At 47.4% G+C, this 21,547-nt stretch overlaps 1 protein-coding gene and 1 long non-coding RNA gene across 2 annotated transcripts in view; one reads left to right on the top strand and one right to left on the bottom strand.

The window, feature by feature from the left end:
- LOC117804039 overlaps positions 1–13,692 on the top strand; it is a 28,559-nt gene extending 14,867 nt beyond the window's left edge. Inside the window, exons 2-4 of the long non-coding RNA XR_004628214.1 lie at positions 7,272–7,321; positions 11,914–11,993; positions 13,449–13,692. This is a non-coding gene — a long non-coding RNA (uncharacterized LOC117804039). The remainder of the gene's footprint in view (positions 1–7,271; positions 7,322–11,913; positions 11,994–13,448) is intronic.
- PACRG (parkin coregulated) overlaps positions 9,962–21,547 on the bottom strand; it is a 505,932-nt gene continuing 494,346 nt past the window's right edge. The window contains exon 5 of the mRNA XM_002923978.4: positions 9,962–10,729. Within this exon, the coding sequence (XP_002924024.4) occupies positions 10,569–10,729 (161 nt within the window). The 3' untranslated portion in view covers positions 9,962–10,568. The remainder of the gene's footprint in view (positions 10,730–21,547) is intronic.

Here is a 21,547-nt window from a genome sequence, read left to right as displayed (position 1 = left end):
GGGTGCCGTCCTGGTTGAAACCCCACAAAGGAAGTCCTGGGCAGGTTAGCATCTGGGGGCTGGGGGTGAAGGCTCCAGGAAGTGATACAAAATGCCACGAGCAGGGAGCCGGCGCTTGTGGAAGACATCCTTCCCACCTTTGTGCTTTGGCCTTCGGATGACCTGCTCGTTCTCATTTCCTAACCGCTTGAAGGGGTTGATGCTGTTGTGCGGACCCATAGATTGCTAGGGTTATAACAGACTTCTAACTTCTGTGGGCTGGCTTCCTGCCCACTGTGGGAACCCTTCTGGGATGGTCTCTGAGGGTCCCTGGCCCTTCTTGAAGTTCCAACAGAGAAGGGAAGTCTCTAGCTCCTTGGGCAGCTGGGCGGCTTGGAGTCAGGTTTAAATGGCACTGACCTCGGTGTTCACGCAAACCTCCGGCTCCTGGGCGGGAAGCCTGAGCTTGCTCCCGCACGGCCTCCCTCAGATATGCTCGAGGTGGCGTGTGGTGGAAGGGCTGGGGCGTTGGCACCGCACAGCACCGGGCCCCACCATGGGCATCGCCGTCCACCAGCTGTGTGGCCCTGGACCAGCTCCTCTGCTGTTCAGAAAGCCCGTTTCCTCATCTCCGAGCCGGAGGTGGGGGTGCCCTGGTAGCAGCGCTCTCTACGAGGGGGTGGCGCCCAGGGACTCTCCGCCCCACTCGGTCCTCCAGCGGCCCCTGTCCGGGCCACACATCCTGCTTCCTTCGTGTTCCTGATGTCACTGATGACCCTTCGCCGCCGCCCAGGGGCACAGGCACAGCGAGCGGCGGGAGCACAAACTCAGCGAACGGGAAGTGCGTGCAGGGCCCGCGCGCTGAGCACGGAGGAGCCTCAAGGATGGAGCCGCGGTTGCAGCGCGCCCGGCAGACGCCAAGGCCAGCGCAGACCCCGCGCGGCCCCTGGCTTCCTCCCCGGGGAGGGCACCGCGTGGGCGCCACGTGCCTGGCGAGCGGAGACGTGCGGCTGGGCTGCAGTGAGCCCCTCACCCCGGGCTGGCGCGAGGAAACGTGAGCACAGCTGCCCGCGGCCTCCTCCAGGCCAAGCGCGAGCCACGTTCGCGAGCCGGGGACCGAGGCGGGGAGGATGGATCGTGGAGCTCCGAAGGGAAAATCACCACTTCCACACGGAGCTTAAATACACAACCCAGATCTCCTCTGATGCAATCCCGCTCCCTCTGCTTCAGGTCTGGTTCCTGGGAAATGAAAACCTGTCTGCCAACGACCGACCACTGATCCGGTTTTAAGGCCCAGGAGGGAAGAGGGTGCTGTGAGGATGGGGAGGCCGAGAAGCCAGCCAGCCGCCGTGCCGGGGGACTGAGAGTGGGGAGGTGCTGGCGAGAAGCAGGCCGCGCAGCTCGGTAGGGTGAGCTGAGCAGAGCTGACATCTTCACGAAGAAAATGCTGAGGAAACATTTTAATGCAATGGAGTCAGTGTTCACCGTGGCTAAAAATAAATGCTTGCTGGTGTTCTGTCCTAACACCCCAAATCACTGCACAGTGTGAAACATGGGAGAAGAGATTAGTCTCGTGCCTTGGTCTCTTCAGCCGTGTGCAAATGCGCCGCTCTGCGTGGGGTGTCCCCTCCGGTGGGGGACGTAACGCCCACATAACGCTGGAAATCGCACTACATCGTAGGTCACGTGCTGTCTCTTCGTGATCCCAATGGCCACATGTTCTGAGATGAGCGTGTCTGGGCTTTGCGAGCGGAGGGTATAGATTTACAGTTGAATTATTTGTTCTATTTTTATGTTACATGGGTAGCTGTGTGTCCCAGATGTCTTCTATGGAGGGATTAAGGCTCAGGCACAGTTTTAAGTGATTTTCACAAGATACTTCCTTTAATCCTTCCGATGCCTTCCAAAATATGCTTTCCTCCCATCTTCCAAATGGGGAAACTGAGGCTGGGAGGATCATAGTGGAAGATCAACATTGTCCCGCAAGTAGGTGGTGGAGATACAAATTTAAAACTTGGCCTGAATCCCAACCAAATCCCAAGCCACCATTTCTCACCCCCTCCCGCCCCATACCCCATCGCTGGACTTAATTTTATTTCTTTTTTTTTTTTTAAGATTTTATTTATTTATTCGACAGAGATAGAGACAGCCAGAGAGAGAGGGAACACAAGCAGGGGGAGTGGGAGAGGAAGAAGCAGGCTCATAGCTGAAGAGCCTGATGTGGGGCTGGATCCCATAACGCCGGGATCATGCCCTGAGCCGAAGGCAGACGCTTAACCGCTGTGCCACCCAGGCACCCCTGGACTTAATTTTATTTCTTACGTTGGAGTTAGATTGCTCCCTTTTCCAGTCCAGAAGGCCCACGAAACCCCTGGGGGTGGGGAGGGCCTTCTGGGGGCCCCTCTCGCTGCTGGAGACGCAGAGCCCTCTATGCGTTTAACTGCTTGGTGGATTCTGACGGGTATTTTCCAGAGAGAGGCTTTATTCAGCCAGGACTCCGACCTCTTGTGAGGCGCTGTGGTATTTGTTAGATACGCGGCCTTTACTGTTAGTGACGTTATTAGATATTCAAACAAGTCCAGAAAAACTCTGTCTGTTCCCTCCCAATAAAGCATTTTAATCAATTTCCTTGTTGGGGTCATTTTTGCTGTGCTCTGAATGAAGGGAAAAGACACCTCAGCAGAGGGGAGTTTGCTCCCCTCATCAAACAAAGATCCACCAAATATATTAGATTTGGGGCTGAGATTGTCACACTTCGGGAATGTTTTACAGTTGGGTTCCCCCTAAACTGAAAACATTCTTTTAATATGGAGAATTCCTGGGGAAAATGTACAAAGCCCACTCCTATGACATATTTCCCCCTCTTGAATGGAGCCCACTGACGGGTTATACAAATTTTACCTTCTTGTCAATAAAATTCTTTATAGGACATTTTCTTTGCTGCATTTTAATGTAATGTTCACCGCCCCAGATGTATGAGGGAGGAGACAAAAGGCCATTTAAAGTGCTGGTTCTAGAAGATTCCTACTTTGCATTGAGCGGACAGACAGTGGTAGCTGCAGGATGCTCTCACCAACCTCGGAGACAAACTCGAGGCAGTGGGGAGGTGCCCACGCAGGCATCGGACTGCAGGAAGGGGGCGAGGCAGCTAACATAAGTGAGCTGTTTTAGAACAGCTGCTCCGAATTCTCTGAATGCTGACCTGTTCACTAGAAAGTTCCCTTTCTGTATTAATATAAGCAATTCAATTTTCTAAGTTTCAAGTATAAGGATGACAACTACATTGAATATTTGGAAATGTGATATTGAATAGTGAGACTTTAAGCTTTTTTTTTTTCCCTGGTAACACTTGAAGTAAAGATGATGGGTTATTACCATTGGCTTTTTATTGGTTGATCTAAGCCATATTTTTCTAAGGTACACCTATCTGTTCTCTAGACTGAGGACAATTTAGTTATCTTCCTGATGAGGGAAGTTGAACCTTTCTCATTATTCTTAAAGGCTATGTTAAATTAATTTTCCTGAAGGGTCCTATGCCGAATGGAAAATTGCTTGAAAGCAGGGTCCATGGAGACCTGTGCCACAAAATCAACGACTTTTAGAGTAGACGGGCCTCCACAAGGGCTGGAATCAGTGTCTGGGACAGAGACCTTGGCTTGGAGCTGTCATTCTCAAACTTCACAGGGCATCAGAATCCCCTGGAGGACTTGCTTAGACGCAGAGTCTGGGCCCCATTCCGGAGTTGGGATTCAGCACATCTGAGCAGGGGTCCAAGAACACGAATCACTCCCAAACTCCCAGGTGATGCCCTTGTCCCTGGGACAGGGACCTTGCTTTGAGAACCCCTGTGCTCGGATGTGCTGGGGGGTGACTCCAGGTGTCAACGGCTACTTCTGGTTGGCTTTCCTGAGAACATAGATTTAAATGGATATCTGGGTCCATTCGTGCTGAGTCCCCCACGGAAGCATTCATGTGACTGTGGGTTTTAGAAGTGACCTTGACTGTCCTCCTGATTCCAGCCCGGTACGGTGTTCCTGGAGGAACCCGGCAGGAGGTATGGTAAGAGGAGACGGTGAGCCTGAAACCAGCACCGCGTGCCAAAGCCGTGTTGATGTTACAGCTCACATGGAGGCCGTTCGTCTGTCTTTGGACAGCCAGATGGGGCCTGTGTTTCCGGGAGATGGGGAGGGTATTTAAAACACTTTCTTCTGACTTGGTTTAAACAGAATAATGAATGCCTGTCCCCATGACAGCGGAGCGTTTTTAAATTTTTCAAACTCTGAGCGTCTTCGGTGACTCTTATGTTGCACTGATAATTTTTTTTTTCTCGGGACATCCCAAGGAAGTTCAGTGTCCCCCGTCTGTCTGCTGCAGTGTTCACGGAGGGGCCCAGCTCTCTCAGACACGCTGGCCTGACAGTGGACCATCTGTGCCATTTTATAAGGGCCACTCATCACTGATTGAACAAATGTTTACGGAGTCCTGACTCCGCACCAGCCACGCCTCATGGCAAGGGGACACCATCACGCACAGAGCAAACGCCCAGTGCTCACGCGGCCTGCGTTCGATAAACAAGCAAGTGTCCATGCACGAGCGTGTCAGATACTCACTAGTGTTTTGAGGCAAGTGCAGCAAAATAAGGGATAGAGAGTAGGAGGAAAAGGGGGCTGAGAAAGGCCTTTCTGAGGAAGTGACATTTAGCAGAGACCAGGACGAAGCCAGGAGGGAGGGAGCGCAGTGAGCATGGGGGGGAAGGTGTGGGGCTGAGGGGCTTACAGGAGCAGAGCTCTGAGGCCAGAACGTTGAGCCTATTTGTGGGCAGGGATGAGGCCAGCAGAGCTGGAACATGGGGAGGTGGGGGACCAGGAGGCAGTGGATGGTCGGGGGAGATGAGGTCAGGGAGGTCAGATTGGCCAGGGGCCACGAAGTGCGGGGAGCATGCAGCCATCGTGAGATTCGGAGTCGCTCTCAGGGATGACGGGAGGACGTGGTTGGAGGGTTGGGAATAGCTCGCTGATCTGAGGGGATCTGTGTCTGAGGGTCACGGACGTCTGTGTACAGCATCGTGTGGAACAGAAGTGAGTAGGGCAGGCGGTGGTTGGACTGGAATGAGGACGGGCTCAGGACACAGGCAGATACGGGGCCATCCTGATGATTTTGTAGACAGCACCCACAAGGGATGGGAGGTGGGATCAGAGAGAGAGAGCCAGGCAGGATTCTAGGTTTGGGGCCTGAGTCAGTGGTGAAGTGGATTCCTGTTGACTGAGCTGGACCATGCTGGGCATGGGAGGAGACCGGACAAGGGTTTGGTTTCATCAGCCTTTAGACATCCAAGTGGAATGTTCAGTGGGAGTTCGGGAAGGGGACGCTAAGTTTGAGAACCAGGGGTGTATGGAAGACATGTGACGCCCTGGGCCTGGTTGAGGTGACTTAGGCACCACAGAAGGGTGGCCTGAGCCACACGGCCCTGACATATCCAAGGTCAGGAAGAGAAGAAGGAGCGGAGGTTGGAGCAGCAGTGACTCTCCTCCAAGCAGGAGGCTTATCCTGTAATGGGTTTGTCCTGGTCTCCCAGGGGTCATGTCGCTAAGTGGGTACACAGTACATTCTCTTCTTCTCTTAATGGAAGCACTGCCATTTCTCAGTGCAAGAGCCTGGCTTCACCTCCTCCCGAAAGTGTTTCTAATGTGGTGTCCCACGGAGCACAGCTGGGGACAGGCGCGTCCGGAAATGCCCTGAAATTATTGTCAAAGTACCTTGTGCCACGTGCTGTCATCTGAGCAGACAGTGCAGGGCTTCCAGCGGACTCTTAAGGCAGAATGAGGGGACATTTCTCAGTACTTTCTAGAGAATCACAAAGCCAGTGTGATACGTGTTTAGACTTAGGGAACACAGGAAGAGACCAGACCCTCTCACCCAGATCGAAACTTACGGAAATTTGGCAAAGTAAAAATGAATACAGAATCCAAGTACCTTAAAAAATACTCCCACTGGGGAGAGCAAACATCTGACTCCTGAAAGAGAAGTGCAACTGAGCCAATGTGCAAAGAGCTCTTTCCACCAAATATCATCGTTAACTAGTGCGAGGAGAATCAGCTAATTGCCAAGCAACTTGTGGGAGGACGCAAACCCCAACAGCCATGAGACCTGAGGCCGGGTAGCACTGTGCGGGCACAGGTAACAGAACCACTCCTTCCTCAGGGGTCGCGCTGAGCCGCCTTCTGGACTGGGCGATGGAACTACTGCTTCCACGGTAACATCGTCGTCAGCACTTGAGCTGAGGGGGCAAATGGCTGCTAGTTAGGATTTTCCAGAAACAAAGCCTGATGTGGGCTGTGGAGTTTGCGCATTTAAGAACGCAAGAGAGACGAAGGTGATGCGAGATACTTTTAGCATCAGGTTCAACACCAATCCATATTTTCCTGTGGAAAGTGCTCTTGATTGAGCCCAGCACACTTGTATCATTATTATTATTATTTTTCCATGGCAAGGCCGAGAGGACGCTTGTGGTTTCTTTTGTATCAAAACAGCGTGATTACAAATGGTCATTGTGGCACGAGGTCGTGGTCCCATTTCGAAAAGGCCTTTCCCTCTTAGAGCACAGGGGGCTCTCTCGTTAGAGCAAAGCAACCCTGAGTCTAGTGTACAAGGAGTGACCAGAAATTCAATGCACTCCAAATATCTTGTTTCAGAAGACATGTGGTTGGTTGAGCTTGGGAAAGCCTTTCCTTCTGAGTCTCCAGAAGGGTATGGTGCTCTGTGAGGGCCCCCAGAGGGACATGCAGGTGGGGAAGGCGGACCGTGAGGAGGACTCACTGCCTGAGCGGCTCTGGTCTGGCTCGGAGCACCGCTCACCTGCTGGCTGTGTAAGTGCAGAGATCCTCCTGGGCCCCGAATATTTAAACAGTGAATGTGAATTGTCTTGGTGTGAATGGGAACTTGGGCATTTTCAGTTTCAGATCTGGAAGTGTCCCATTTTGGATGAACTTGGGTTAATGGGTGCTTTTCTAGAAAAGGGATGCTTTCGTGGAGACAATTGTTTAAAAAAGCATTGGAGAGTTTCTGCCTCCACTTAAAATCCTAGCAGAGAGTAGAAACTTCTATTTCAAAAAATGTTCAGGGAATATTTCCCAAGGTATATTACTTCTTTAAAATAAAATCAGCCTTGAGCTTCCCAGCCTCTGCTTGCAAAGGGCTAGTGACAACCATCTCAAAATAGCCAAGAAGTAAGAGGTGCTGCGGGTATTGAAATAGACTTAACATGACTTCAGTTTTGCTTCTCTAAATTACAGTGCTCTGAGATGTCCCACAGCCTACACCGAAACTTCTCTAAACGGCTCATGTAAGTAAAACCAGAAGGAAGGACTTAAAGCTTTCTTTGTCTATGAAAACTTTAGTTTTGAAATCCTGTTCTCCAAGTATGTCACTGTTTCACAGAACTTCTGAACTTTGTATTTCTGCCTGACATTTTGCAGCTATATTTGGGCCATAACAACGATGTGTTGTCGTTCCCATGTGGTGGGAAAGGGAAGCCACTCTTGCAGGTGAGGGCATACCTCCCGAGATGACTTCTGGGAGGGCGGGTGAGCTTGTGGAAGCTCTGATGTCCTTCTCACTGGGTCCCGTGTTCGACCCAAGCCCTGTGAGTGTGAGGGGGCCGGAGACCACTCCCTGGCTGATGGGGACTGCGTTAGACAGAGTGAGAACTGCCCGACCCCTTGCATCGCTCATGGCTGACCTGCCTGTCGCAGGCGCTGGGCTAGCTGCTTTCCCAGGAACATCCTTCTAGGATCCCACTAGCCCACCGGGCACCCTGATGAGCTGACCACATGTGTTTGTCATGCGATGCTTGTAACACCCCTGCTTGCAGAGCCTGCTCTGGGAGGAGGGAGTTGAGTTTTAGAGCGTTTTGATAATTTGCCCAAAGTCACAAGGGAGTTACTCGGTGGAAAGACATTCACACCCAGATCTGCCAGTTCCCGCTCCTGTGCTCCAGGCACCGCGCCCTGCATGGATCATTCGGCCCTTGCAGTGACCCTGGGATGCAGAGGCTACCAGAGCCGATGAAATCAGGTTCAAATGACTCTCTCTGGGCACCGAGCTCAGACTCCCCGCCCAGATCCTCACTCTCGCCAACCGCTTCCCTTGACTAACGGTGACACTGGGATGGCGTCTTCCAGTAACAATCACACAATCACACAGAAACACACAGGCAAACAAAAACCGTTGCCTACGACACCGGGGCTCAACATCTCCCACTTTTCATCGATGCATTCCCTTAGGCATCTTTAAAAGGAAGTTTCAGCATAAAAATGTAGCAGGTGAAAGAAGTCACTGTCTCTTTCGAGTTAATCAGAAATATTCGGGAGTAGAAGACGAACGTAGGGTAGGATCAGAAAAGCAGGCACTCACTGCATACATAAAACAGAGTACGAAGAATTCTCCAGAGAACGCGGTGCTATTTATGGAGTTATTTTGGTTTTCTGCAAAATTATCTCCTTATAACAAAGAACTCATCACCATTGCCTTGGGCAAGTACCATACTGTCTGAAGACCCTCTGAATATATATTGCTTTGCTGGCGGAAAAACTCGTCATTATTCATAATGTTTCTCTTGAAAATAAAAAGTCAAAAGGATAAGAAACTATACCAGGCCCTTCCCACGGAACACCTCTGGTCCTTCCAACATTCCTACAGGTAGGAATAATCTCTATGAGGAAAGCTGACGCTCAGAGAGGTTGAGTAACTTGCCTGAGGCAGCAGAACCAGTGAGGGAGCGAGCGGGAGGATGAACAGTGACGTTTTATTTCCAAGCCAAGGCTGGGGCTCCTGGGTCAGTGGGCGATCTTCCTGCTCCCTGTGACAGGTCGTTTTCAAGAACATGACCCAGAGCAAGAAGCCAGGCCTGTTTCTGTGAGAGGCGAGCCTTGTGTCCATCTCCTAACAACACAATTGCAGGAAATTCTAGTAAGAACTTTCAAAGGCACCAACAAGCCACCATCTTTCTGACAGTCTCATGGAGTTGGGTGTCCCTTCAAATACGTCAGTGATGCCAGGACAAGAGCTCATGGGTGCAAGTGAACATTATAGTTTGGAGAAAAACCTGCCTTAACCTGTCAGTGTCTGCTTCTGACTACGCCTTTACAAAACATACACGAAGGCCAATTTGTTTTACATAGTCATTTATCTCTGTTTGTCCTGAAAAACGCTTCCAGAAACTAGGTGGTGGCAGCTACTTAGACGCTAGATTCCGTATGATGAGCCAGTCGTCAAGCAAGATGAATGAGCCAGTTTTCGAATTTGGTGTCTGCCTTCGGAAACTTGAGTCTTGAATAATCAGTGACAATACTATCAAGGCCGAGGCTCTGTGCACGGGGGGACACATTCTGTGCCTTCCCTTTTGTGCAGAAACTGCACTTTGCTACAGAATGGGATACTTTAGGCTCTGCATTTCTGGGCAGTTACCGCATTTCTCAGGTGTGCAAAATCGGTGTTCCGTCTTTATGAAGTTTTCTGGGCTGGGTTTCAAACGCCCCAAGCTCAGCACCCGGCATGCCTAAAAAGCCATTGTCGGGGGCTGATTGCCTTATGGTTGGGATTCTCTTTGGGTGCTTTTTTCCTTCTCAGTTGAATGAAAAAGTTCATGTTCTTCGTCCTTTTTTTTTTTTTTTTGGTTACAATAAAATTCCAAAATACTGCCTTCAGACCTACAGAGAGGAGGACCCATCCACCTTGTGAGAGGAGGCAAAGGAAAGGAGAATTGTCAAAGAATCGTTAAGATGCATATAAGTCATTTTCAAAAATGATCAAAAGGCCTGAGCCAACTGCCAGATGACATCTTGTTAATAACACGCCGGGTCCTCAGACGCGGCAGGTAATTATGTGGAGGGACAGGCATTCACGCGAGCATTTTTATCATGCTTGCCGTGCTGCACTTCCCACCCCCCACCCCCTCCAAACATGCCCCGGAAAGCCCCCGCAAGCCCAGGTGGCTAGAGGGCTGGAAGCCTTCATCACGTCGGTAGCTGAGGTTCCTTAGAGGCCACAAAACTGTCCTTCTGCAACTGGAATGGAGATTCCACGGTTTCACTGACTGTCAGAGCACAGGGTTCTGCACAGCTGGCGGAGAGGTGCTGCCCAACCAGTACTTCTCTTCCGTGACAAGCACCTGCCCAGTAGTAAGCGGGCAGCACAAACTCCTCCCTTCAACCTCTGACATCACCCTCGGGGCAGGCAGACACAGAACAGCAATTGCTGAATTGCGCATGAAAATTATAGTTTTATTGTCTATACAACTGAAGGTTTAACTCGGACTCCTGCTTCTGTCCGAGCTGTATAAAGAGGCAATTCTTCTCTGAGAACAAATAAGCACAGTACACTATTGTAATCTAAGAAACAGGCACTATTTATGTATTGGAAAGCCTTGCTCTCAATAGGGCTAAGGGTCCAATGGCCCATAAGCCACTATTTTAGCAGCTGTAGAAAAGAAAGCTGTAGCAGTCCCCAGGAATGAGATGCCGAGAGCCACGGAGACGGGTGAGGGGAGCGCGGGACCGGAGGGGAGCCGCGCCCGCCCGGCCCCCCCACTGCTAGTTGAGCACGCACGACTCGTAGGTGGGGACCATGTACTTGATGTTGATGAAGGCGTCCTCCCCGCCATAGCGCTCGAACGCTTCCAGCGTCTCCTGGATCAGGTCGCCGATGTTCTCCCTCTTCTGCTGGCTGTAGTCGATGCCGTCTCCAGAGTTCACTGGTGCGGGGAAAACACACAAAGAGCCCGTTATTGTGCCGTTTCCCCCAAAAGCCCTACACATCCACTAGGCATTTTCTCCGAATGCTTGTTAGGAGACACAAGCATGTAACATTTTCTAGGTGATCTTGGGAGTTTTAGGAGTGCTAAGTAATAACTCTGCAAACACGCAAAGCCCCAGATCGGAGCTGATGAAAACTCCTCTAAGCTAAAGAAATAGCAGACTAAACCAAAGTGGGGTGATCACAGTTACACGAGGGATCACAAATCTCAAGCCTGATAGTGATGAAGGGTGTTCTCTTGGACCCTGAGTTCTTCAAGGTCTCAAAAAATGAACGGTCCCTCGTCAGGTTAGGGTGCTGGCTCTTCGTGGCTTGAACGGATATACTTGGGAAGGTGAGGCTGAGCCCATCCCTGTGTCACTGGTGCTGTTGTGTCTGTCTGCTCTTTCTCCGAGTGTCACTCATCCGAGTGTGCAGCCATCTGCCATGGCTTCCATGCCCCCAGACGTGGGAGGACCAGGAGGAGACCGCTGTTCCTGCTGGGGCTGTTCCTGCTCTTCACTGAACAGGACAAGAGCTATCAGTTACCGGGGGCTTTCGAGGAGGGCCTGGTGCCTGGAGGATCCAGCCAAGGCCGGGCCTCGCAGAGCCTTGGAGGGACCTGTGCAGCTGCCTCTCAGGTTCTACGAGGGACGGGATTCCTGGGATTGGCCTTTGCAGCCTTGGGAACCTAGGTCTGCAAACTCCATCGCAAACCATTTGGATGAGAAGTATCTGATTGCATCCAACCTGTACAACATCTGCAGGAATGACCCAGGTGTGGGGGAGTCTGACTAAAACGGAGACCCAGAGGATGGAGATTCTGCGAGGTTCCCCCCCAGAATTGTCTCTGACACACGTTCTTGCTGCACTAAACTCACAGATTTCCAAAGGCTTCAACCACACTTGTGCTCCCAGCAACGGGGCATTATGATGCCTCTGCCGAGTTGCTGACAGCACCCCATCTTATCTCTCCTGAAGTGAGGTGCAGCGGACGGCCTCGGGCCACGGCCACACAGGGCAGGGAGCTGCAGATAAAAGTCCTTATTCTATCCGTATTTCAAGCGTGGCTCCAAAATGTTGATTTGGCTTGAATGTGAAAATCATAGAGGGAAAAATAGTATTTCAAACTTTCTTCCTCAGTTATTTTGGACACTTACGAAAAGACTGAGCAGTGGTTCAGACCAGTATTAAAGTAATGACTGCAGCCCCACACGGCAGAGGTAAGCAGTTCTTTTGCCTGATTTTCCAGAAACTTACTAGAAAAGTGTCACTGGCTTCTATGTAGCATACAGAAAATGAATTGCTCTCCTGCTTAGTTTCTTTTGGTGGGGGTGAAGGCAGGCAAAAATATTATGAATTTTCAGAAAGTGAGATTATGAGTCATAAAGCTATGGCGTATATCAATTTTTCATAACAAATGACCTTATAATGCAAACCCATTGTTATTAGGTGGGGTTTTCTTCTTTCTTCTTTCTTTCTTTTTCTTTCTTTCTTTCTTTCTTTCTTTCTTTCTTTCTTTCTTTCTTTCTTTCTTTTTTCTTTCTTTCTTCTTCTTTCTTTCTTCTTCTTTCTTTTTTTTTATATAGAGAGAGCGAGCATGAGGCAGAGGGGAGGGTCAGAGGGAGAGGGAGGGAGAGAATCTTAAGCAGACTCCATGCCCAGCACAGAGCCTCATGCAGGGTGCAGGGCTCCATTTCATGACCCTGAGATCATGACCTGAGCCGAAACCAAGAGTTGGAGGCTTAACCAACTGAGCCACCCAGGCGCCTCAACTAGGTGGGGTTTTCTTGCTTACGATGGAAGCATTTCTATGATCGTACGGAAAGCTCGATTTTTAAGTTAAAGTCTGATGTACAGGGTAGTTGATGATCCGAAAGAACCAAATACAAGTTACCGTAGAATAAATATGAGATAAGATTTTTACCCTATTGCTTTTGAGCAAAAGATTAACTTTTTTTTTTTTAAAGATTTTATTTATTTATTTGACAGAGATAGAGACAGCCAGCGAGAGAGGGAACACAAGCAGGGGGAGGCGGAGAGGAAGAAGCAGGCTCATAGCGGAGGAGCCTGATGTGGGGCTCGATCCCATAACGCCGGGATCACGCCCTGAGCCGAAGGCAGATGCTTAACCGCTGTGCCACCCAGGCGCCCCAAAAGATTAACTTTTTAAAAACAAAAATGTAGACAAATGCACACCTAAAGTAACAGGCTTATTTTTTTCCCCTTTAGATTTACATGGTGATGGGAGGAGAGAGTCCCTGCAGTCAGAATTGCCCACTAGGGAGGACAACGTGGTATTAATCCAATCCACTTGGGGGAACTTTCCCAGAAGAGAAGTTCTTTGGGTTGAATTAAAAGAGAAGAAGGAAGCGTGTGCGTGCGTGCGTGCGTACGTGTGTGTGTGTGTGTGTGCGCGTGTGTGTGTTGGAGGGGATCACTGATACCTGTTACAGGTGTAAAGAAAAAATCTTAAGGAAGAAAGTACAAAAGAAAGCAGGACAAGAGAGTCAGAAAAAGGGGCAGGAGGGACAGAGACAGATCATGTGTGACGAGGGCGATCGGTAGCTGAGAACGCATCTGTTAGGAACAATTTCTACTTCCCAGGGTTCCAATCGGAATGGGGAAGAACGTCCAGTAGGGGTTTTTGACTGATTTTTCTGTGCCTCTTTTTCCAGGATGACATTCCTGATAGACTCCTCCTGGCCATGAAAGAGGCGGACATAGGGAGAAGGTGGCATGAGCTGTGCTTTCGCAGGATAGCCAAGCCTATAGCACAAACCCCTGGAGGCACATGGCAAATAAAATCGGGGATGGTGCTGAGTGGTGACAGCCTCAGTCTCGTTCCTTATGGCAAAGATACATAAATTAACCACTGATAAATGGCGTCTTTTGTTGGCATATTAGTCAAAAGGTCAAGAACTGAATAGATCACGGGACAGACATATTTTCCTGATGGAGGCAGAGGGGTTGGAAATTCTGCACACAATGGAAAGCTTAACACACCCTGTTTTTCCCACTGACTTCCAGAAGGCAACAATGACAAGCAACACTTTATTTCAATAATAACCTATTCTTACTTTTTAAAAAATATTTAACTGTAGGAGTAAGTAAACTATGTAGCTTTTTTGTTTCTCAACAGTGTATAAACCCAAATGGTAAGAGAGAACAGAACAGAATAGAAGTTGCTTATTCAAAAAGTGAGTTGGAGTTGGCATATTTTATGGTTTCAGAATGTATATCACTGGGGCAGAAAAGAGACCAAAAAGGAACACATCCCTTATTCGGCCTGCTTTAACGATGACGGGGCACAGTTTAGTGTCAAACCATGCTGAGAGGCAGGTGAGCAATGTGGTCTCTATTTCAAAACGGCTATATTGCCAGGTTCTTTGAGAATCTAAACTGGAGCTCACCATTTTCAGATATGTGATGCTGCTGGAAAATACACTTGTAAGAACAGGGCACTTAAAAAAATGTGGTTATTTACAATCGTTAATTCTGATTAGGCAGAGGACATTTCAATTTAGGAAGCTAGGAATCTGTTTTATGTCCAGCAGCTAGAAACATACATCGATGATGGAAAAGATATGTTTTATTTATAACCAAACAAACTGGACTATAACAAGGGTTTAAGCTAGACCGCTTTTCTAAAGGGATAATAGGCAAGTAGAGAACAAGGGGTATAGTTTCTCTTCTTGGAGATCCTTTCATGCAGGAGGCATACAGGTACTCCTGTAAGTGCATTTATTATTCTGAAATGGTTGATGATGTAGGCAAAATATGTTTCATCACAAGCATACTTTTTTTTTCTATATACTCCTCTTTAAACTGCCCTGATCTGGGTGCTTTCTCTTTCCAGGGGCCATATTGGTCGGAACTGGGATGTATGGATCCCAGTCTTGCCACTGTCACCAGCATGCTTCTGGTGATGAGCTCAGCTTGTCTGAGACGTGACTACCGTCACGCCTTGTCACCAAGGGCCACCTCAAAGGGGAGCTACGTGAGACATATCTGCATTTCACTCAGATACCTGCCGTATAGCAGATGCGGACCAGCAGCTGGATTTTGATGAAACAGTCTCTTAACAGTTTTGTGATTTCTAAACCATGTAGAAACTGCGTTCCTTTCCTCTAGTTAACATGATTGTAGGAAGGGGGGAAGAAGGCGAGGGAAGCAAAGCCAGAAAAAAAGGGGACACTTTTGGTGGCCAGAGCAAGGCCTTCCCATGTCAGCGCTGAGGTTGGTGATGGCATCGCTTTGCCGCGCTGAGGGTGCCTTTGGTTCCAGCACCGCCAGCAGTCAGGGCGATGTGATGCCCTCTGTAGACCGAGGCCTCTACTAGGCACCGCAGGGTAACGTGGTCCAGGCAAAACTGGCTCTTGTCATCGGGAGAGCTTATTACCAGGCTGGGGACCTCGGGCTGAGCGCCCTCTTGTAGAACGCCTGGATCACAAACGCCCACCATGGAAGGAAGTATGGGCTCGTGCACCTGGCCTCACGGATCCTCAGTGCCACAGGCATCCCCCTTGCTGCTTGGGTTGTCGCGGGGACCTGTGTCCTGAGAGCACCCTTATCTGTGTGTTTCCATCAGACATCCCAGTCTCCCGATCTTAGAGACGCGGACAGCCACAGGGAGGCCCAAGCAGTTACATTCATATTTGGATTTTTCTGACTCTAACGTTTTTGGGTAAATAGTCTTAAACGTTAAATGTGTAGATACTCTCGTGTCAACAGTACTACGTAAAGGAGCGATTTGGAAGCGAAAGCACTATTTAAGGCATCGGAAATATAAAACCCGTAACTGCTTACCTCGGGTGGTTTATTCCACATGCCTGAAGTATTTATACGATACCAACAGATGAAATAACTTATAAACTCAACCTGTACTTTCTGGGTGTGACTAAGAAGATGGACAGGCACAATTTCCAGAAGGGAAACACTTCTGTGCGTTTGTAGGGATGTTCTGGCTGGAGCGGCACCTTGCCCCCGGAGGGCAGAGTGGGGAGCCCCCTCGGGAGAGACTTGAGTGCTTTTAGAAGCTAACGAAACACACACTCCGAGAGAAAACACTGGCTTGGGAAACTCCGTTAAAAAGCACCTGACTGGCTCAGGAAATGATGAGGGGGATTCAGACGCTGTCCAGACTGTCGTCACTTTATGTTCAATACTGACTTTTGGAAGCTGCGACTTTATGATGTTGACCCCCCGCACCAACAACCACAGCGATTCGTGTTGCCTCTCCCGTGTGCAAAAGCACCTCGAACAACTGGAGAAATCAGCACGTTTCTCAGACGCAGAGACGATTAATGTGAGAGAGCAGGATTCACAGCAGCCGTGGACAGCCCCAGACAGTGAGCCGGCAGGACCCGTGCTCGCAGCGCACCTCGGCACGTCACAGCCAGAAAACCAGGGCTTGGAAATAAATTGCAACTGACGCGCACAGTTCGGCCACACCCTCCTCTGGCCGCCGCGGTGTCTCTGGCCAGGCGTGTGTGGGGTCCACTGCGTTGTCAGGCGTGGCCACTTTGCAGACACCGTATTTGAACGTGAATCTAAGCCCGTAGTGGTTCTCAGTATGAGGGCGTCCGTTGAAACAAAGCGACTTGCCGAGAGCACGTGTCACCCCATTTCCCCAGGTGAAGTGGCTGCGAGCTGAGCAGGCAGCGAGGACTCTGGTCCTACGGTGTGTGGCCCACCGGGCTGGACCACATTCTTGAAGCAACGCTGAGTGGGGGAAAAAAAAAAAGTGCTAACAGAAGAAACCAAATCTTTTCTTTCTGGACCAGAAAAGGCACTTTTTGGTTTCTCAAATGCTGCATTAAAGTATTTCAAGCACTCTGAAGACCTGCAGTGAGGAGTTTTACCTGTCAGGACCTGTGATGACCTCCGTCACAGCTAAAGTGCATTCCTTCGGGCTGGGTGTCAGTGATGTCATCGCTGTGGAGAAGGAAAGTGAGCCCTTGGGGCCCGGGTTCAGGTCTTGGCAGGTATGTGCAGGTGGAACCTACCGCAAGTATTATTATTATTACAAGATGCTTCTGGATCACATTGAACCATCACAGATTTTCTGTTGGATGATTCCAAACAAATCTTTCCTTTGGCTGTAATGGATTTAGCAGTTACAGGATTGAGATGCCCCACACAGGAATTCCCTGGGCACACTTAACTTGTATTTGAGCAGATGTCAGCTTCAGTAGAATAAAACTAACATTTTCCAAAAGAGATTTATTAAAAAGATAACTCCTATCATTAGAAAGATGTCATTGAAATGATATCTCATAATACTGATGAAATGGTTTAGAAAGGGTTGCTTTTGAATTTTTTCTTTTTAATCTAAGAAAGGAGGAAGAGAGAAACAAAAGATATATTTTACTTTTTAAGAGATTTTCAATGTCAAGACCTAGCTTAAATTGTCAATATTTGTTTTGCCAGAAATCTCTCTTTATTTGGGGTTAGCTTGAACCCAATTTACTCAAGAGAAACAGTTCCCTGTTTTGGAATAAAAGGGCTTTCTCCCTTAAAGTTTGGAAAAGTACGGTGGAAACAATTGTGAATTCCAGTCTGATCCTTTTTGGAGATGAGGGAATAGAGGAGAAAAGTGAAGAGGGAAAGAAAGTCCTATAACTCAATTCATTTTTTTTACACTGAGAGAAGAACACTTTTTGGGGAGATGTTTTGAGGGTTTATCTATTTTTAGAATCCTAAACCAATGCTTCTTTTGTTTTCTTTCTTAGCTTTGCTGTGGTACTTTTAGGGCACTGATCTTTTTTTTTCTTCACCATAACATATATCACCCCATTCGGAGCTCCAGGTGTTTCCACATTTGCCTTAAGCTTAGTCATCACTTCCTTGTTGACTTCTTATCTTCTTAGAAAGTGATGGTTTTCAACGTACCCTGAAGTATGACTGTGCAATGGATATTTCCAAAGTCTTCATTCATGGGGGGTGTGAATCAACGTTGCAATGCTTTTGCAACCAATAACTTATAATAACCATAGATTTGGCAAGCTGGAGATGCCCAAGGGCTTAAATACTTCAAATCTTCTCAGAGCTTGTTGACATTAATGAAATTCACAAGATTTCTTTCCTCTGAAGATAAAAGCTTTGAAGCAAGACCTCGATTCCCAGCTGGATGTCTCTCTCTCTTCCTCTCTTTTTGACACAGGGGCTGGGTGACTAAAGCAAGAGGCTACTAAGCCAACACGGTTTCAAAAGCTCAAGGAAGGGCTTTCATCTTCTGAATGAGGCCACTGATCACTTGTGAAATTGAAGATATCATGGATCTTGGAATTGTCAATTAAATATTAAAATTCTCCTTCAGAGAGACAATGGATATTTCTAAACAATTGCCATTCCCCAACTACAAATTAGATTTATTTCGCTATAAATATTAACAATGATGACATTAGAATGTACTGGCACAGTAAAAATAACATTGGATAACAAGGCAAATGACTTGTAACATAGGTTTTCAACACCTAAGTAGTTTCAGTGTTCAATAACTCACTAGATGTTTAACTATGGACAGGTTGCTTAATTTCTCTGAATCTCAGTTACCTTCCCCATACAAAGAAGGATTGAACTTTGGGTGATCTCTTGTCCCTACCATCCTAACATTACATTTTGTAAGATCACAATATAACTTTGGAACATGCCTTTTGGAAATGATGGTTCTTCAAGAGATGCAGTGTATTTCACCTGAAAAGATGATCATAAAGCAAATGGATAATTCTTCAAAGGTAATCACAAATCTCAGAGCATCAAATTCAGCTTTCAAATCAAATTCTAAGAAAACCTGAAAGGCCTAATGGTTATGTAATTCTAGTTGAGAAAGAAAACACTGTCAAAAAGTCAAATTATTTGTTGACACACTGTGAAAAATTATTCCATTCTGCTATTTAAATAAGTCTATGTAGATTTTGACTTCTTAGAATAAAGACCAAATGTATGGGTTTGTTTTTTTATATATTCAATTGATAGTGATTTGGTCAAGACTACAAAAAGGCAAGTTATGTTCACCTCTGATTAATGACTATTTTAACCTGGAAGTTATACTGAAAAAAATAGGTGGGTTGACCAATTTGTCCCTCTACAGGATAATTATAACAATAGGGTCAGTGGCCACTTACTTAAACCAGATTCAAGCTTTTGAACTGAAAGGGTATCTCTTTTCTTGTTGGCCAACATGGTTCAATGAGCAGACTGCTTCTAAAAAGGAGCAGAGAGTTCTATGTCCAGCTCTGTCCTAAATCTATTTCTCGCTGGCCTATCTCACGGTGGAGTAATAATAATAGCAACAGTAATGCTTACATGACGTCACTTAAAACAAAGACTAGCCCTGTGAGCTAGCTACTATTGCTGGCTCCCCTCCATAGAGAAGCAAACTCAGCTAAAGGAAGTGAAATAGGTCAACAGAGCAACAGAAGCAGTGGGTGATCCTGCAGATGGAAACTGGGAAATTGTGGCAGGTGTTGCTGAACTGCAACAAGAAGGATGGTAGGAAGATCCAGAAGGAGAGGTGTCAGCATCCTATGTCAACACGGTAGCAGAAACTCTCTGCCTTTCTAACTGTAGAAGAATTTCAAGCCCACAGAGGAGGGATGCCATCAGGGGAGAGGGTCTTGGGGAACAAATGTGGGGGGCGGGGGCAGATATCGGACTGAGCAATCAATCCATTCTTGTTTCACAGGGCAGCAAACTGCTCATCTTAGCTTCCTTTTTATGATATGGGCTACTTTGCTATCTTTACTTCACCTAAGTGCTTGAAATAATGACATCTTTATAGAGATGTGCAGAAAGACAAAAATCAGGGCTGGCCGATGTCATGGACTTTTTTTTCAGTGCCATACAATACATGAGGAATAGGGGGAAATTCTAGGATTAAGTTCACATTCCATACCCCCATCTTTATGAGCATTTATGATTTACTGGTTCTCCCACTCTTTGAAAGTAAAGTATTTCTACGAAGACTTTTGTAAGCCAAAGTGGCATAAAGCGAAGAAGCAATTACCTTTAACTTATATGGAAGAATTATTGAGTGTTCCTAGACCCCCAAAATAACCTCTCTTAGGGCACCTGGGTGGCTCAGTCGGTTAAACGTCTGCCTTTGGCTCAGGTCATGATCCCAGGATCCTGGGATCGAGCCTCGCATCAGACTACCTGCTCAGCGGGGAGTCTGCTTCTCCCCCTCCCTCTGCCTGCTGCTCCCCCTGCTTGTGCTCTCTCTCTCTCACTCTCTCTCTCTCTCTGTCAAATAAATAAATAAAATCTTTAAAAATAAAAAAGAGGGTGAAGAGGTAAACAGTAGGAATCCTGTAGCTATCCTTCGATATCTTTAAAAATGAAAAAAGCCAACTCAAAGCCATAGAAGTTGGGGAAGTTATGGAACAAAGTCCAAGGTCCCCATCATCCCTCAAGTGTTCCCTCAGGACACTATTTTATATGATTCTTGAATAGGGCTTGATGGGATCTAATGCTGTGTGGAGGTTCTCAAATGGACCCATGAGGTGAGTGCTGACTTTATTAGTCTCGAAAGCCCTGAGTCTGGGCTCAGAAGATTAGTGCCACCTTTGACTCCTTCCTTTGCCAAATTCGGTTTGCGATGTGTAGTGCATGGTGGGTCTGTTCCATAAACCCGGGCCACCCTAGGTTATAGCTAGTAGCCTATTCTGTCTTCCCATCTTCGTGGCCTCCTCTTCCTTGCTTCCTTAGCCTGCAGATTAACTTTCCTAATCTCATTCTCTCCTGACCACAACCAACATCTGTGTCCACATCATATGATGTGTCAAATTCAAGTTCCCGATCACCTGGGCCCTCTATACCCTGCTCCTCCTCATGAGGTCCGTCTCCTACTTTGCTCCCTCCCACCAAGACCTTCTGCTCCACTCAGACCGGATTTCCTCCTAACCCCAATGCGTGCAATTTTCATTTCTGTCTTTGAAATTCCCCATAGCTGTATGCTCCTCTCTCCCTCCTGGTAAGTCTGACCTTACCCTTTCCCAGGCTAGCTCTGACTTACTTCCTCTGTGAAGTTGACTCCACAGTCATCTTTCCTTCTTCTGAATTTCTAGGGTCATAGCCTACAATCCAACCACCTTCCTATTTCCATGTCACTCTGAAACCCTTAGGAAGTGTTCGATGTTTGCTTAGTTTTCCTACATTTAACACCTCTTGAAGGATGGGATCATACTACTTACAGCATAAACCTTGTTCAGTGGCATCAGGTGCAAATTGAACATTTGTAAAAGGAAGGAATGAATGAATAAATTACTACTTTGTGGGTTTACCCAAGCCAGATACAATATAAGCAAATTCAGTTCTAAATAAACTGTATGTTAAATGGAGTGCCAACAATTTACCTAATGCTTATTCTTTATTCACTGTTTATATACTTGTGAGTTCCTATCCATGGAAATAGTATTTATGTAAATCTGGGCAAGTTTGATCAAATGTATTTACATGCATGGAGGGTCTCTATAGTTAGATAGCCTTGTCTTTTTCCGAAGTCTTCCTAGATTTAAAGTGGGGTTTACCTGGATCACCCTCAAATTTGAGAAAACTTTTTTCCAAAATGAAAAATCAGATTATCCCATTCACTTTATTAGCAGCATTTATTCCAAGATGAAGAAAATGCTGACTTTTTATATTGTTTTCATTTAATATCTAAATTTTGTTTAATATAATTTCTTATATGTCCACATGGTAATTTCCAACCGGCTCCAAAAATAATCAAGTACATGGTTTTAATTGGAAAAGAAATATTGATTGCTGCTTTCAG

Source organism: Ailuropoda melanoleuca, chromosome 10 (genome assembly GCF_002007445.2).
Source record: "Ailuropoda melanoleuca isolate Jingjing chromosome 10, ASM200744v2, whole genome shotgun sequence".
NCBI classification, from domain to species: Eukaryota; Metazoa; Chordata; class Mammalia; order Carnivora; family Ursidae; genus Ailuropoda; species Ailuropoda melanoleuca.
This window is presented reverse-complemented; position numbering and strand designations above follow the sequence as displayed.